Genomic DNA, 16,552 nt, shown 5'->3' with positions numbered 1-16,552 from the left:
GGCAGGCCCAGCATCTGCTCCGCTCATCGGCAACACATTTTGCAGAGGGGTACTTCAACAGGCATTATGTCCCTTTCATTTATTAATTAGGGGCCTAACGACTATTTTAGGTGGCTGCCTATTGGACTGACGGATTTAGTAGTGGCCCAAAAGCATGCGCAGATTACGCTGAAAAACAGGCACAATGCATACCAAGTTCTACCCCTTTGAATCTCTCCTACCCACCTCAGCTGCAGTCATGTAGTAGAAGTCAAAAGTCCCTTTGAAGGCAGTCAAAAATTGGGAGTGGTGTAACTCCTGCAAACCAGCTCCCATTGTCCTAATCGGCCACACCTGCAGTAAATCTTACTATCAGTGTGGAGAGCAACTGGAAAATATTAAGCTGGAACACAAGATTGCTGGCAGATGAAACTATTGCAAAATTCTTGTGGTAAATGTACTACTCAATGAATAATCCAAACCCAAGTGTTTTCAATTTATTGAGTTAGTAATGTAGAGTTTACTGCTTTACCAATGAAAAAAGCACAGACAGCACAAGCACTGGAAAACAGTCATCATCAACATGAAGAAAACGATCAGTTTTTATCGTAGGCAAGATTAGAGAACCTCTGCTTCGCATTCCTAATAACTACTGTTTAGAAATTTAAGATGCAATTAATACAATAATATCGCAGTTCATACATTTCACTTTATGAGTGTAATGGAATGTAAAGCTCCACAAGAATCAGTGATGACGAGACAAGCTTTGTAATTGAATTGGATGGTCATATGCTGCGCACTCATTCTATAATCACTTCTCTTCCAGAGAAATAAAATGGATGGTTCAAAACATGAAGTGCAAATCAGAGGAAGGCATTTTCTTTGTGAACTAGTTTCCACTTGTTCATCTTTGTAATAAGTTTGATCAGCAGTTTTACATACAGATTTTCACCTAGATCGCTGACGAAGGTCAAACAAGAATTTACTTGTGCAAAAAAATTCCAACCATTATCAGACAAAAAAAATCATCAGCTAAGTATAAATTCTGCAGTTACATGCAAAATAAATTACAGGACAGGTTCAATAGTGCAGTGGATTTGCACATTGATGTTTTAAGAGGTAATTTTCTCACTTCACGTTCCCAGTGGAGAGGCCTACAACACATATTGGAAATTCAGGCACGCACTGTGCACAATTTTCTGACCATTTACAGGAAACTTTTTTTTATCCGGCACCAACGGGACCGACGTGGTGCCAGTTCATCAAAAATTCCGGATAACCGAAAGCTATAGTAAAAGATACGGAGAGCTGACAGCTCCGTATAAAGCAACAAACCCTGTTGCTTAGCAACAAATGCAGAACAATGGCCACAAGTTGCAAGCGTCTCTGTAGCTTAGCAACAGCTGCAGCCATACCCTTGCACAGCAACAGATGGAGGAAGGCAAGTAGAATATGAAGTAAAACTTACCTGAACCTACTCCTGAATTTTGCCGGTTAACTGAGATTTCCGGTTATTTAGGTGCCGGTAAATCGAAAGTTTCCTGTAAATTACATGCTCAGAAAATTGTCTATACCACACGTCTGGATTTGGAATACCTGCTCACAAGCAGGTGAGGCTCCCCATCAGAAGCATGAAGATGGAAAATGACTCCTGCATTTTACTGATGGTGTAAACTTTAGCAAAAAAATGCATCATTTAAACAGATGAGGAAATCTGTTAATTTTGTTAATTCGCTTGAAATTGCATTATTAATTTGTTAAAAATAATTTCTTCCATTTTAAAGTATTGATTTGTAAGTGTGCAAGGGATAAATCCTTAAAAGTCATAATCCACTCTTCAATTCAGCAGCATGACATAGTGAGCTACTAAGGCATGGCTAATGATTGGTAGGATCCATATTGTGTGCATCACGGTACTAATATTGTTTTGTGTGTGTACTTGCTAGCAGTAGAATGAATGCAGGACTAATTGTGGACAATAAGAAAGTGGAAGAGCAAATGAAGAATGCAGAAAGGAAATGTGGGAAAAGGGGCAGCAGGAAAAGAGGGAGCAACAGCATAAAGAAGATGTCAAACAGCCAGTGACAAGAGGTCAGGTACAGCAGGCTGGCAACAAGGTGTGGGAGGGCCTCACAGCCATTTTTTCCCCCAGGAGGCTTGTCAATGAAAGAAAGAAAGACTTGCATTTATATAGCACCTTTCACAACCACCAGACGTGCCAAAGCGCTTTACAGCCAATGAAGTACTTTTTGAAGTGTAGTCACTGTTGTAATGTAGGAAATGCGGCAGCCAATCTGCGCACAGCAAGGTCCCACAAACTGTAATGTGATAATGAGCAGATAACCGGTTTCAGTGATGTTGATTGAGGGATAAATATTGGCCAGGACACCGGGGATAACTCCCCTACTCTTCTTTGAAATATTGCCATGGGATCTTTTACATCCACCTGAAAGAGCAGATGGGGCCTCGGTTTGACGTCTCATCCAAAAGACAGCATCTCTGACAGTGCAGCACTCCCTCAGTACTGCAGTGGAGTGTCAGCCTAGATTTTTGTGCTCAAGTCTCTGGAATAGGACTACGAACCCACAGCCTTCTGACTCAAAGGCGAGAGTGCTACCCACTGAGCCACAGCTGACACAGAGAAAGAAGGAAAAGACCTGAATTTATTTAGCACCTTATCACACCCTCATGACATGCCAAAGTGCTTGCCAACTGATGAATGTGAGTGTAGACATGGTTATGTTTCAAAATTAATTTTATTTCTCACACATTAGATCAAATTCCACTTTTTCCTGTTAAAGAGTAGCATTTATTTCTCCCTTCTTAAATAGTTGAGTGCAACTTCATTTTCTTTGTAAGGGGGCCTAATGCAGCTCTTAATGAAAGATCGTGCTTTATTAACTTTCTCTGTGTAGTGTGGTTGCTAAGGTTGTACACAAGTTACTTCCTCAACAACAGAAAATGCTGGAAAAACTCAGCAGGCCAGGCAAGAGAAGGGTTTCGACCTGAAACGTTGACTCTATTTCTCTCTCCACAGATGTTGCCTGGCCTGCTGAGTTTTTCCAGCATTTTCTGTTGTTATTTCGGAATTCCAGCATCTGCAGTATCTTGCTATCTTACTTCCTCAACATGGCTTTCTCATGTTCTTACCACCACCTGTGAACTGTTTGTTTCTGTATAGAAGGGGTTATGGTTTTACTTTCCCTATGCTATGTGCTACAGTAAATGAGAGAAAGACATCGTGGACCACGATTGTTCCTAAGATGCTGGGTTGTCTCCAACTGCTGGTGCTGATTTCCCCTGATATCTATTCATCAGTGCCATGAGGCTCCCATGAGTGAGTCACTGAAGTGTCAATGTTTTCAGAGGCACTCCTAGAAGCCACTTATACAGGGCCTGGTGCTGGTACAGAGCTCATCCTACACCTTGGTCACTCAGCTGTCCTTGTGCCTGTACTCACAGGTCACTACTGGAGGGCTTGTCCTCTACAGGCACACTCATCTAGTGGAGGTCAGAAACGTACATATCTCAGCAGCTCCTGAATCTCTCCCCAGTCGATGTTAGTAAGCCTTCTTTGCTGGACTCCCTGCTGCCAATTATTCAGCTGACCACTGTTGTGGTGAATAGTACTAGTGCCTCATCGATAGAGTCAACCATTCATCCAGCGTTCCATTACCGAAGGAATGTAGTCAAATGACTTCTCCACACTGTCCATGTGCTCAAACAGTTTTGGAATGCAGTAAGGTTAAGCACACCAACCAGAGAAGCCAAACAGGGACAACCAATTTGATAAATCCCTGTTCTGCACTTGCCCCACAAACCCTACCAATTCCTCACCATTGTACTGTTCAATGTCGAATGCTTTCTCCTGCCTCACCATGGATATAAATCTGAAGGTGTTAAGTGTTACAATTCTGGCCATCTCTAACACTTTTTATTCATGCTCACCGCAAAAGGTAGCTTCCATAAGCAGACTCCAACTAGAATGAATGGAAATGTAACCATAATGTGTGTAATGAATGGGATACACTGGGCTGGATTTTCCTAAGCCCCTGGAGTCGGGTTGGAGGCGTGCGGGCGATAAAAATCGGAGATCCGGGAGTCCCGACCCCATCCCGCCTCCAACCCGCCTCCATGTCAATTTCATAGGAGTCGGGTTGCCGACAAGTGCTGGAACCCGACTCCCAGAGGTGGGAAGGGATTAAAGGCAATTAAACTGCCTGTTAACAGGTAGTTTTTTGCCTATTCGCGATTTTTATTGCTGGTTTGTGGGCTTCCCGACAGCTCCAAACCACGAAAAGTTTTCGAGGCGGGACGTGGGTCTGAGGTCTTGGAGGGGTCGAGATGCCCAGTGTTCAGGTGAGTGAGGGGTGCAGGAGTGCAAAGGTAAGTGTTTTGCAAGTGTTTAAAGTGTTTAAATAAGTTTAACTTACTTTTACTTACCTTTACAGGAGTCCTGCATTCCGGTGTCGGGAGTCGGCTGCAAGAACCACAGAAGCTCCGGTTTTTAAAAAAAAATCAGCTTCTTGGTTTCTGCAGCAAAATGATTTTAAAGTTGTCCTGAGAAAGGACTGAGGCTGAATTAGCAGTTTTTCAGTGCTTGACAGCTTCAAACAGCTGTTAAACACTGATATTTCATCTGCCAAAAGCTTTTGACAGATGAAATGTCAATCTCTGACATCACCTGTTGCCGGGTGGCCCTTAATTGGCCTGCTGAGCCCACAGGGCGGGCTCAACAAGGTCAATCAGAGGAAAATCCAGTGGGTTGGCCACATCTCCATGGAGGCGGGACAACAAGCCCAAATGTGGGTTTCCCACCTCCAACCCGCCCCCGTAGCAAAATCCAGCCCACTGTGTCTCAGGGCTAACAAACTACTCTTTTACCACTATGTTATACTGAATATAGCTCACTATTTACTCCTGATCGGAGAAAAAAAGCATTCTGGCCAACTATAAATTTTTAAAAAACAACACATTTATTACAAAAACCTGCCTCTTTGACCCTCTCAAACAGATATACCGCTTTGGATACTGATGGGGAGGGCGGGGGGGGGATGGCTTACCAGGGGAAGGCAGCAGCAGCCAACTTCCTGGCACCAGGGGTGGCTCTGCTGCACAGGACAGGAGGAAAAAGAGGGGTAGAGCTATAGTAATAGGGGATTCTATTGTAAGGGGAATAGATAGGCGTTTCTGCGGCCGCAAACGAGACTCCAGGATGGTGTGTTGCCTCCCTGGTGCAAGGTTAAGGATGTCTCAGAGCGGCTGCAGAACATCTTGGAAGGGGAGGGTGAACAGCCAGTTGTCGTGGTGCATATAGGTACCAACGATATAGGTAAAAAATGGGATGAGGTCCTAAAAGCTGAATATAGGGAGTTAGGAGGTAAATTAAAAAATAGGACCTCAAAAAGGTAGTAATCTCAGGATTGCTACCAGTGCCACGTGCTAGTCAGAGTAGAAATAGAAGAATATTTCAGATGAATACCTGGCTAGAGGAATGGTGCCGGGGGAGGGATTCAAATTCCTGGGACATTGGAACCGGTTCTGGGGGAGCTGGGACCAGTTCAAACCAGACGGTTTGCATCTGAGCAGAGCCGGGACCGATGTCCTAGGGGGAGTGTTTGCTAGTGCTCTGGGGGAGGGTTTAAACTAAAATGGCAGGGGGTTGGGAACCTGAGCAGGGGGACAGAGGAAAGGGAAACAAGGATAAAAGCAAAAGATAGGAAGGAGAAAAACAAAAGTGGCAGTCAGAGAAATCAACGGTTTAAATCAAACATGGCCACAGTAAATAATAATTCTAATAGGTCTAAGAGCGTTAAAAAAACAAGCCTGAAGGCTTTGTGTCTTAATGCGAGGAGCATTTGTAAAAAGGTGGATGAATTAGCTGCACAAATAGATGTAAACGAATATGATTTGATTGGGATTACGGAAACATGGCTCCAGGGTGGCCAAGGCTGGGAACTCAACATCCAGGAGTATTCAATATTCAGGAAAGATAGGCAAAAAGGAAAGGGAGGTGGGGTAGCATTGCTGGTTAAAGAAGGGATTAACACAATTGTAAGGAAGGATATTAGCTCTGATGATGTGGAATCTGTATGGGTAGAACTGAGAAATACCAAGTGGCAGAAAACGTTAGTGGGAGTGGTATATAGACCTCCAAACAGTAATGCGGAGGTTGGGGATGGCATTAAAAGGGAAATTAGAGAAGCGTGCAAAAAGGGCACAGCAGTCATCATGGGTGACTTTAATCTACATATAGATTGGGCTAACCAAATTAGTAACAATACTGTGGAGGAGGGATTCCTGGAGTGTTTACGGGATGGTTTCCTCGACAAATATGTCGAGGAACCAACCAGAGATCAGGCCATCTTAGACTGGGTATTATGTAACGAGAAAGGATTCATTAGCAATCTTGTTGTACGAGGCCCCTTGGGTCGGAGCGATCATAATATGATTGAATTCTTCATTAAGATGGAGAATGAAGTAGTTGACTCAGAGACTAGGGTCCTGAATTTAAATAAAGGAAACTACGATGGTCTGAGGCACGAATTGGGTAGGATTGATTGAGGAATGTCACTCAAAGGGTTAACGGTGGATGGGCAATGGCAAACATTCAAAGACCGCATGGATGAACTGCAGAATTTGTTCATCCCAGTCTGGCATAAAAATAAAACAAAAAAGGTGACTCAACCGTGGCTAACGAGGGAAATTAGGGATAGCATACGATCCAAGGAGAGGACATATAAATTGGCCTAAAAAAGCAGTAATCCAGAGGATTGGGAGTAGTTTAGGATTCAACAAAGGAGGACAAAGGGATTAATTAAGAAAGGGAAAATAGAATATGAGAGTAAGCTTGCAGGGAACATAAAAACTGACTGTAAAAGCTTTTATAGATATTTGAAGAGAAAAAGATTGGTGAAGTCAAGCGTAGGTCCCTTGCAGTCAGAATCAAGGGAATTTATAATGGGGAACAAAGAAATGGCAGACCAATTAAATACATATTTTGGTTCTGTCTTCACAAAGGAGGACACAAATAACCTCCCGGAAATGTCGGGGAACATAGGGTCTGATGAAAGGGAGGAACTGAAAGAAATCAGTATTTGTAGGGAAATGGTGTTAGGGAAATTGATGGGATTGAAGGCCGATAAATCCCCAGGGCCTAATAATCTACATCCTAGGGTACTTAAGGAAGTGGCCCTAGAAATAGTAGATGCATTGCTGATCATCTTCCAACATTCGATGGAATCTGGAACAGTACCCATGGAATGGAGGGTAGCTAATGTTACCCCACTATTCAAAAAAGGTGGTAGAGAGAAAACGGGGAATTACAGACCAGTAAGCCTGACATCGGTAGTGAGGAAAATGTTAGAGTCCATTATAAAAGATGTAATAGCAGAGCACTTGGAAAACAGTGACAGGATCAGACAAAGTCAACATGGATTTACAAAAGGTAAATCATGCTTGACTAATCTACTGGAATTTTTTGAGGATGTAACTGGTAAAATAGATAAGGGAGAACCAGTGGATGTGGTGTATTTGGACTTTCAGAAGGCTTTCGATAAGGTCCCACATAAGAGATTAGTGTGTAAAGTTAAGGCACATGGGATTGGGGGCAAGGTATTGACTTGGATAGAGAACTGGTTGGCAGATAGAAAGCAAAGAGTTGGAATAAATGGGTCTTTTTCCCGAGTGGCAGGCAGTGACTAGTGGGGTACCGCAGGGATCGGTCCTTGGACCCCAGCTATTCACAATATATATTAATGATCTAGACAAGGGAACTAGATGTAATATCTCCAAATTTGCAGACGACACAAAGTTGGGTGGGCGTGTGCACTGTGAGGAGGATGCCGAGAAACTCCAGGATGATTTGGTCAGGTTGGGTGATTGGGCAGAAGCATGGCAGATGCAATATAACGTGGATAAATGTGAGGTTATCCACTTTGGTGTCAAAAACAGGAAGGCAGATTATTATCTGAATGGCAATAGATTGGGAGAAGGGGAAGTGCAACGAGACCTGGGTGTCCTTGTGCACCAGTCGCTGAAGGTAAGCATGCAGGTGCAGCAGGCGGTTAAGAAGGCAAATGGTATGTTGGCCTTCATAGCGAGAGGGTTTGAGTACAAGAACAAGGATGTCTTGCTGCAGTTGTACAGGGCCTTGGTGAGACCACACCTTGAGTATTGTGTGCAGTTTTGGTTGCCTTATCTGAGGAAGGATATTCTTGCCATGGAAGGAGTTCAGCGAAGATTCACCAGGCTGATACCTGGGATGGCAGGAATGACGTATGAGGAGAGATTGGGTCAATTGGGCTTGTACTCGCTGGAGTTTAGAAGAATGAGAGGGGATCTCATTGAAACTTTAAAAATTCTGGCAGGACTGGACAGACTAGATGCAGGGAGGATGTTCCCGATGGTCAGGGAATCCAGAACCAGGGGTCACAGTCTAAGGATAAGGGATAGGCCTTTTAGGACAGAAATGAGGAGGAATTTCTTCACCCAGAGAGTGGTGAACCTGTGGAATTCTCTGCCACAGAAGGCAGTAGAGGCCAATTCATTAAATATATTCAAGAAGGAGTTGGATATATTTCTTAAGGCTAAAGGGTTCAAGGGGCATGGGGAGAAAGCAGGGACCGGGTACTGAACTTGGATGATCAGCCATGATCGCATTGAATGGCGGAGCAGGCTAGAGGGGCCGAATGGCCTACTCCTACTCCTATCTTCTATATTTCTATGTTTGACCAAGCTTTTGGTCACCTGTCCTAATGTCTCCTTATGTGGCTTGATGTCAAATTTTGTCATAATGTTCCTGTGAAGTACCGTGGGAAATTTTATTATGTTAAAAGTGCTATATACGTGCAAGCTTTTATTGTATTTAGAGAAGGAAGTTAGATCAGTGAATAAAAGTATCACTGCAGTATCTAACTTTCATCAGTACATTAGACTGGTTACAAAGCAATAAAAGTTGCTAAATTTTAGTAGTTCTCTTTAATAAGTTTTAAACATGAGTCTGAGAGGAAAATGCTTTAAATGATAAATGAATCTTTATGGGCACTAGACCAATAATATGCCTTTCTTTTCTCTGCTGTCTGAACTGGCAAAATACAATATTAAAATACTTTTAAAAGGTCTCCTTCATAACTTATCAAAACTGTATCACTTTAGCTTGCTTCCTACATTGACAGGCCAGAGACGAAAAGGAACTCACCAACGTAAGTTTGTAATCAATTCCTTCTTCTAAACAGACTGTGTCAATTGCTATCCCCTCTATTTTCAACTACTTCATTGTCAAATAAATCACTCTAGCCTCTTTCCTGATATCCTCCCCGACATATTAAACAGCTGAGCGTATCGAGAGACTACCAGCATGCTTATATTTAGCATTTCAGAGACCTAGAATAATTGCAGATGCAATTGACTTAGGTATAGGCAATGACAACCCAGCAGGACAACAGTCCTCCTCCAATATCAATAAACTCTCAACAGAATTCATATATTGCTCTTATCTCAGTTCTCTCACCATCCAACACAAAGATAACAGAAACCCCTTCCAAAAAGCAGTTAACAGAAATCAGTTAGAATGTGCTGATTTTGGCCCAGCTAATAGTTCATGTAAAAGGATATGAGTGGTAATTTTCTGCATTCACTCTCTTCGCAGGGGACTTTGCCCATTGCAAGCGCATAATGGAAATTAGGGCACGTGCTTTGCACAATTTTCCTACCATTTAAATTAATGGTCGAAAAACTGCAGTGTTCAGCCTCATTTCCAATATGGGGCCCTGGTGGGTGTAGACGCTTACTGGAAGCACAACATTGGAAAATTACCCCCATAATGTTCATATTTTATCATTTGAAGCAGGACTGAAGTCCCTTCCTTTCACAGTGAGTACATGAACATGTGTAATTGGCCAAGCTGTGTGCTTAAATGCATTGCACTTCTCTGCTTCTGGATTGTCTCACTGCTTCCTGCACCATCATCTATTCAATCTTTGTCTGCCAGCTGTAAGCTAAAAGAAAAATGGACATTCCAGGGAGAGTGGCATTTTCCTGGACCTGGCAGCAGTCTAAGAGTTAATGCAAATGTGTTATAATAATTGTTCCTTTATGGTTAGGATTTGTCCTTTGGATAAGGTGTTATAGCATAATAGATACTTGCTGGATAAAGTACATAGGATTACATAGGATATACAGCACAGAAATACACCATTCGACCCAACCAATCCATGCCAGCGTTTATGCTTCACTTGAGCCTCCTCCCGTCTTTCCTCATCTAACTATCAGCATAACCCTCTATTTCCTTCTCCCTTGTATGCTTATCTAACTTCCCTTTAAATGCATCTATACTATTCAATTCAACCACTCCCTGTGGTAGCGAATTCCACATTCTTACCACTCTCTGGGTAAAGAAGTTCCTTCTGAATTCGCTATTTGATTTCTTGATGGCTATCTTATATTGATGGCCTCTAGTTTTGTTCTTCCCCACAAGTGGAAACACTCTCTCTGTGTCTACTCTATCAAAACCTTTCATAATTTTAAAGACCTCCATTAGGTCACCCCTAAAGCCTTCTCTTTTCAAGAGAAAAAAGAGACCCAGCCTGTTCATCCTCTTTGTTCAAAATATGTAATTTATTTTAGCTGTGGTCATAGTAAGAATGAGGGAGTACTCACCTGCCATGGATGAGGGATCTCGGGTAGAGGGATCTGAGGCGGAGCAGGTATACTGCAAGGTAAGTCATGCTTCTGTGTAGAGTTTTTCATTTGACAATCTGGAGCAAAACAAGCGAATGAGCAGGATAGAAAGCAACGTTTATGCAGACAAATTTAAATTCATTCAATAAATGTATATCTAATGAGAATGTTTTAACAATATCAAAATAATCATCAGCCGTATGTTCGAGTGGTGCCGCACCACATTGGTGTAACACGGAGTGGTCCTTACCCTGTCATGCCTGCAAGGTGGTTATCTACCAGGGGCACGCCCTGAAGATCCTGAGCAAAATGGCTATGTTTATACTTTGCAAAAATTTCCAGTAGGACAGTAACACTTACAAAGATGACAGAATGGTTAAATGCAATCTCTATCCATAAAACCAGTCAGTCAAAACAAGAATATTTAGATATTGTAGCCTGGGGTAGCACTAACAAACCTAGGGCATCTACTTAGTTAAAGTGCTGATAAATCTGCAGACAAGTAAACAGAGAGAGCAATGAGGCTAAAGGCAATTCAGCAGGGTAAAAGGCAGTGTATGAAATGATAGTTATGCTGTGTACAAAACAGGCTAGAAAAATACAAGGGCCCAATCAACATTAACAAATTTACTGTTTTAGAATACAGTACAGCCTATTGACCGGAATCAACATGCTCCTCAATTGGAATTCAAACCACTTGACCAATATTGGGGTGGAAAGTCCTTTAGACCGGTTTGGGCATTAAATGGGCACCCCAACTGGGAGGCCAGAGGCCAGTCTGAAATTGGGCTTCGGGCCTTCAAACATGATTTGGTGAACTACCAGCACCTGTCTTACCTCCACAGGCAGTGCGCCTATTTTAAAATGTTGACTGTCGGGCCGCTTGCGTTGCTGGCAGCCGCTTAAAGGTAAATTCTGGGGGATGGGGCAGAGGAGGGAGAGGTGATCAGGATACTGTGGAGTCGGGGGAGCATTCTTGTTCCTCCTGGCTCTAAAGAAATGATTTTGATTCTGCTCATCACATTCCAATTTCTGGAAGGGGGCCTTAAAACAGGCGTTTGGCATCTTATTGAGATATAAAAGAGGCCTAATACCTGGTGGCCGCCTGAAAATTGCCTTCCCCCAATATCAGATTGGAAGTCTTTCAGGTGTTCTTTGGGCGCAAGACGCTGGTACCTGAAACTGGTCCTCGTTGCGCCCATTTTATGCTCAAAAACCGGGTGCAACGAGGCTAATTTTCTACCCCATTATCTTGAAGAAATGATTCTTTTAATTAGCATTGATGGATGACCAAACATATATTTTTCTCTATGATTCATTTTGAGAATTAAGTTATCTTCCAAAGAAAAAAGTAAAAAACGTTTCATGCAACTGATAACGAGATACATTGCAATGTACGATAGGGAAGACTAAAATACCAGCACTTCTGGTGACTGGGTATGGCTCCACTGTGCAAGGTCTTCTGGCATTGTAGTTCAAACCTCTGAGTAGTTCATTATTTGTCTATTGTTTGTCATTACCTTAGAACTGCTCATTTCTTATTAAATGGTCGGATCAAGCCATTTAACTTACCTGATTAGAGAACCAGAATTAGGCATCAATGGCTTGAGCAACAAATAAACTGCACAGGAAGTGGAAGAACATAAAAATATTCCGTTCTATCAGGTATCTACCAATTCACAGCCTGCCAATACATTCTGTAAGGTAATTAGAGCAGTCTACTGAACAGGAACAAAGTTCTATGGGTCCATAGGATCATAAATTCACTTCTAAAGCCTGGAGGTTACTAATATATTACATGGTTACACAGAGTCACTTCATAACTATGACAGAGCAGAACAGCCTCAACTGGAAAGAGAGCATATTACTGTAACTACCTGATCTAAAAAGAGAAATAAATGTATCTGTGACAACAATAACAACAGGGTCATCTCCTGATTATACCAAGCTAAATTTAGGTCAAACTAATCCAAAAAAGGAGCCATCAATTTAAGACCACCTTATGGAACATCAAAGAGGGTGCATTAATATTGTGCAGACTGGTCTTTGATCTGAGGCAGATTACTATCCTGCTGGGATTTTTAATAAACCTCACTATAGTTGCTTTATAGACCTGCAGGATTCCTATGATTTGAAAAATGAAAGAGTTCTGAGAAAGTCTGACATTCAAATTCACCTAATAGATTAATTCTCTCAACTGCTTGATGTAAAGTCAAGTGATATTTTCAAAAGGTGTTTGATGTGAGAGCTAGCACTGTGCCAATCCTTAACAACATTCCTGTTTAATAGCGGCATTTAGAGCTTGATGTACTGTGAAAAACAGGGCAATTGTCAGTCTTACATTGTCAAACAGCACCATTTCATGTCTGGGAAACAGGAATTCCTGCATAGTCTGCTGTATTATTTTCAGGTCCAAAGATTTTCATCCTCAGAAAGTTTGAGAGAATACGTGATGATGAACAAACCTGGAGCCTTGCTAATAACATCAAGTCAACAAAGATACTGGCACCACCAGAAACCAATTTGAGAACCAGATTCCAGACTGTATTAAGAGGAAGAAGTGACTGAATAAGCTTCATACACATACTCAGGAAGTGACATCATAATTATGCACCCTAATTTTGAGACCTCCTGCTGTTTGCATTGGCCAATAAGCTCACTGATAATTTTGAAATACTTTTTGCATCTCTTAAATGACCATAGCATTGATTTTAAAGTATTGCATTGTCCCCAGATTAATATGCACGAGTCATATATAGGTTTCTGTTCAGAAATATATTTATATAATCTGAATTTATTCTAATCTATACTTTGAGGTGATTCAGTCCAGTCTGATTCCATGAAATCTAAATCCTTTATTACCAAAGAATTTGACCAACTAGTCCAGTAATGCTGAGGTGATGATGTTGCTTTTCAGTTGGACCATAAGTAAAGGATCTTGGGATCAGTTAATATTCAAGTGCTCTTAACACACAAAACTGCAAAGTTTCTGAAAAATGCAGAGATTAGTTACGAGTAGTGAGATTTTCTGAGAGCTTCCCAACTTCTAAACTCTGTCTGCACAGTCATGTGGGTTAATTACAACAACTGCAACTTGCATTTATATAGCATCTTTAACGTAGTAAAACATCCCAAGGCATTTCACAGGAGCATTATCAAACAAAATTTGACATGGAGTCACGTAAGGAGATTTAGGACAGGTGACAAAAAGCTTGGTCAAGGTGCGACTTAAAGGATAGTGAGGCGGACAGGTGTAGGGAGGGAATTCCAGAGCTTAGAGCCGAGGCAGCTGAAGGCACAGCCGGAAAGTGGAGCGATGAAAATTAGTTCTTTGCCATGGTTTGCTCTTTGGCCCATGGAATTTGTGCCATGATGCAGAATATTTTCCTTACTTCAACTTTGCTAGGTTGCACTAGGTTATGCTTTTTTTGTCGGGTGATGCTTAATTAGGTGACATCACTTTAACCTTTGTGGAATGCAGGTTTGTTTTCCTGTCTTGTGGAGTTCACAGCCAGTTACGGGTGCCTTTCACCTCATTCCTAAAATTAACTTGTTCATTCCTGCCCCAGTTCCAACTTCTTCTATATTTTTGAGCTGTACTGAATATTTTACAGAACCTTCTTTACATTTTTTTAAAATCCTACAAGGTTCAAAAGGTGGATTTCTAATTCATATTTTGGTTGGCTTCATCACATAATGTTATGTCATGTAACATTATGCTCACAGCACCACCTACAACAGCAATCCCTTTGGAATGTTGCCACCTCGCAGCGTTAGTATGTAATAGATATGCATGAAAGTGCCATCATTCTTTATTAGTGCTTCTCTCAGCTTATGAAAACACATGCTGAGTATTGTCTTAGTTTACCTTTGTGAATAGGAAATTATGTCGTTATAATTAATTTCCTAATGTACAAGTGTTAACCATATTCCAAACTTGTGACTGGAATTGAAGTGTTGTAGAGTAACTGAATGCACTAGCCCAAAGATGGTCAATTAAAGTAACAAAAATATTCAGAAATACAAGAAAATGAATTTTCCACGCTGTGGTGTCAGTGCAATTTGCACAGAACAGAGTGGTGTCATTTCTTCTGCCCTGTCAAAAATAACATTTTCCCCATTCGCACAGCACTGGCCAATACCATGAAGAGTCATTTACATCTCCCCCTCCCTCCTGCCATTAAGGCCAATACCATGAGGGTTATTAATTGCATGCAGCATTTTTCAGTAAAGCCATTGGTTGCTGCCCATTCCATGACAGGGGTACCCCACTAACATTAGATCACCTGTCCTTCCCCATTGGACTGCCAGAAATTGGACAATTAATTGGCTGCCCTATTACCTATTTACGCCATCCCCTGCTAAGTTGCCAGTGATCAAAATAATGCATTAGTTTGATCAGGTCATGTGCACCCTCCCACACCACTTGACTACGAGGGAGTGACTGCATAGAAACTGGATGATCTCCACTAGATTAGTAACAAATGTTTTTTTGTTAAAAAAGATTTGTTTATCAAGCTATGGGCTGAATTTTCAGCCCTTCCACCCAATGGAAAGAGGGCAGTACTGCCCTAAAAATGAAGAGAAATGACCTACCATTGCCATCACTGCTGGGGCATAGAGCTGGGCGGTGTCAATGGTAGGCCCATTTAAAATGGAAACTGGTGTCCTTTTACGTCAATAGGACCCTGATTGCCATTTTTGGACTGAACTGGTCGGAGTTTCTGATGTGCACATTCCGACCAGTGTCAGCTGGCGGCCCGGAAAAGAGGACCCGCCTGATGTTGTAGTGGCCCGGAGCCGGTGGGTATCCCCGGGGTGCTTGGTCTCCGGCCGTAGCCTGTCGGCTCGATGCAAATGAGGTCCAGTCCTTAAAGCGGAGCAGGTCTCCCGGCAGGACCATCAAGCAACCAGCCGGCCGGCACAGATACGTCTCTGGGGGGAAATTCACCCCTACATTTCTTCTGATGGCTCCAGTTTAAGATAGAAGTTGCTATCTCAAATCATCACCTGCTATTATGACAAGGAAACTTAGTTAAATGTGAAGCATCGTGCTACACTCACACAAAGGACATACTGCGTGTGTCAGCACGCATATGCTGCAATTCGCAAAGAAACATAGGCCTAGAAATTCGATATTGCCTAAAAACGGGCGGGAGTATCACAGGGCGAGATTTGCTTGGCCCGTTTAGAAAGCGCAGGCAGTACATTATTTTGGTGCAGCCTGCTGATTTGGATGATTTCTGTGCACAGCCCAGCGACGAACGCGTTGCTTCAGGCTGTGTGCTCAGCAGGAGGCCCAATGTCGCATTCCTTTAGCATCGCTGGAGCGAGGCTACATTCTCTTAAAGCAAGGCTGTAATTTTTTAAAGCAGTCTCGAGCCCTGAAAGGTGAACTGCCTTCTGAAAAAAAAATTAAAAATCGCTCAAAAATAGGCAGTCTTCAGCTCTTAAAGCTGAACTGCCTTCTGCCTGGTAAAAAGTGGTAAAAGTGGTTCAGACAAACACAAATGGCTCAACGGGCTTGGGAAACATTTCTTCCTCTTCTGCTTCCTCCTCTTCCCTGTGCGAGCAGCTTGTTCCCTTTGCTGCCTCTGCTTCATCTCCTTGTGATGTTGCCGCCCAAGGTGGGACTGCAACTAAAGCCCCAGGACTGTGAGCAAGTGGTCTTCTCAAAGGCCTCCTTTAACATCCAAAGCCTTGCAAGCATCCAGCAGCACACCCTGCACTCTTGTAACAACTTTTTAAATGTATTGCCACTACTCCAATAAAGTGTAAAAAACCACTCCAAAAGCTGAAATCAAAACTTACCTGAAAGATGCGTGTTCCCTTTAAGAAGCACTAACAGCATCTCTGCACAACTGCTGCACAAACATTTTCCATGTGTGGTTAG

General features: G+C 42.3%; 1 protein-coding gene across 3 annotated transcripts in view; it reads right to left on the bottom strand.

Moving 5' to 3' along the window:
• The window catches only part of afap1 (actin filament associated protein 1), a 330,702-nt gene that overhangs the window by 153,482 nt on the left and 160,668 nt on the right, over positions 1-16,552 (bottom strand). For all 3 annotated transcript variants that reach the window (XM_085961916.1, XM_085961897.1, XM_085961906.1), the window contains exon 3: positions 10,639-10,736. In XM_085961916.1, coding sequence (XP_085818042.1) covers positions 10,639-10,736 — 98 coding nt within the window. The remainder of the gene's footprint in view (positions 1-10,638; positions 10,737-16,552) is intronic.

This window comes from Somniosus microcephalus, chromosome 2 (genome assembly GCF_052327205.1).
Source record: "Somniosus microcephalus isolate GS21.2 chromosome 2, FLI_Smic_1.0, whole genome shotgun sequence".
Taxonomy (NCBI): Eukaryota; Metazoa; Chordata; class Chondrichthyes; order Squaliformes; family Somniosidae; genus Somniosus; species Somniosus microcephalus.
The sequence above is the reverse complement of the archived record's forward strand: the minus strand, read 5'-3'. Positions and strand labels throughout refer to the sequence as shown.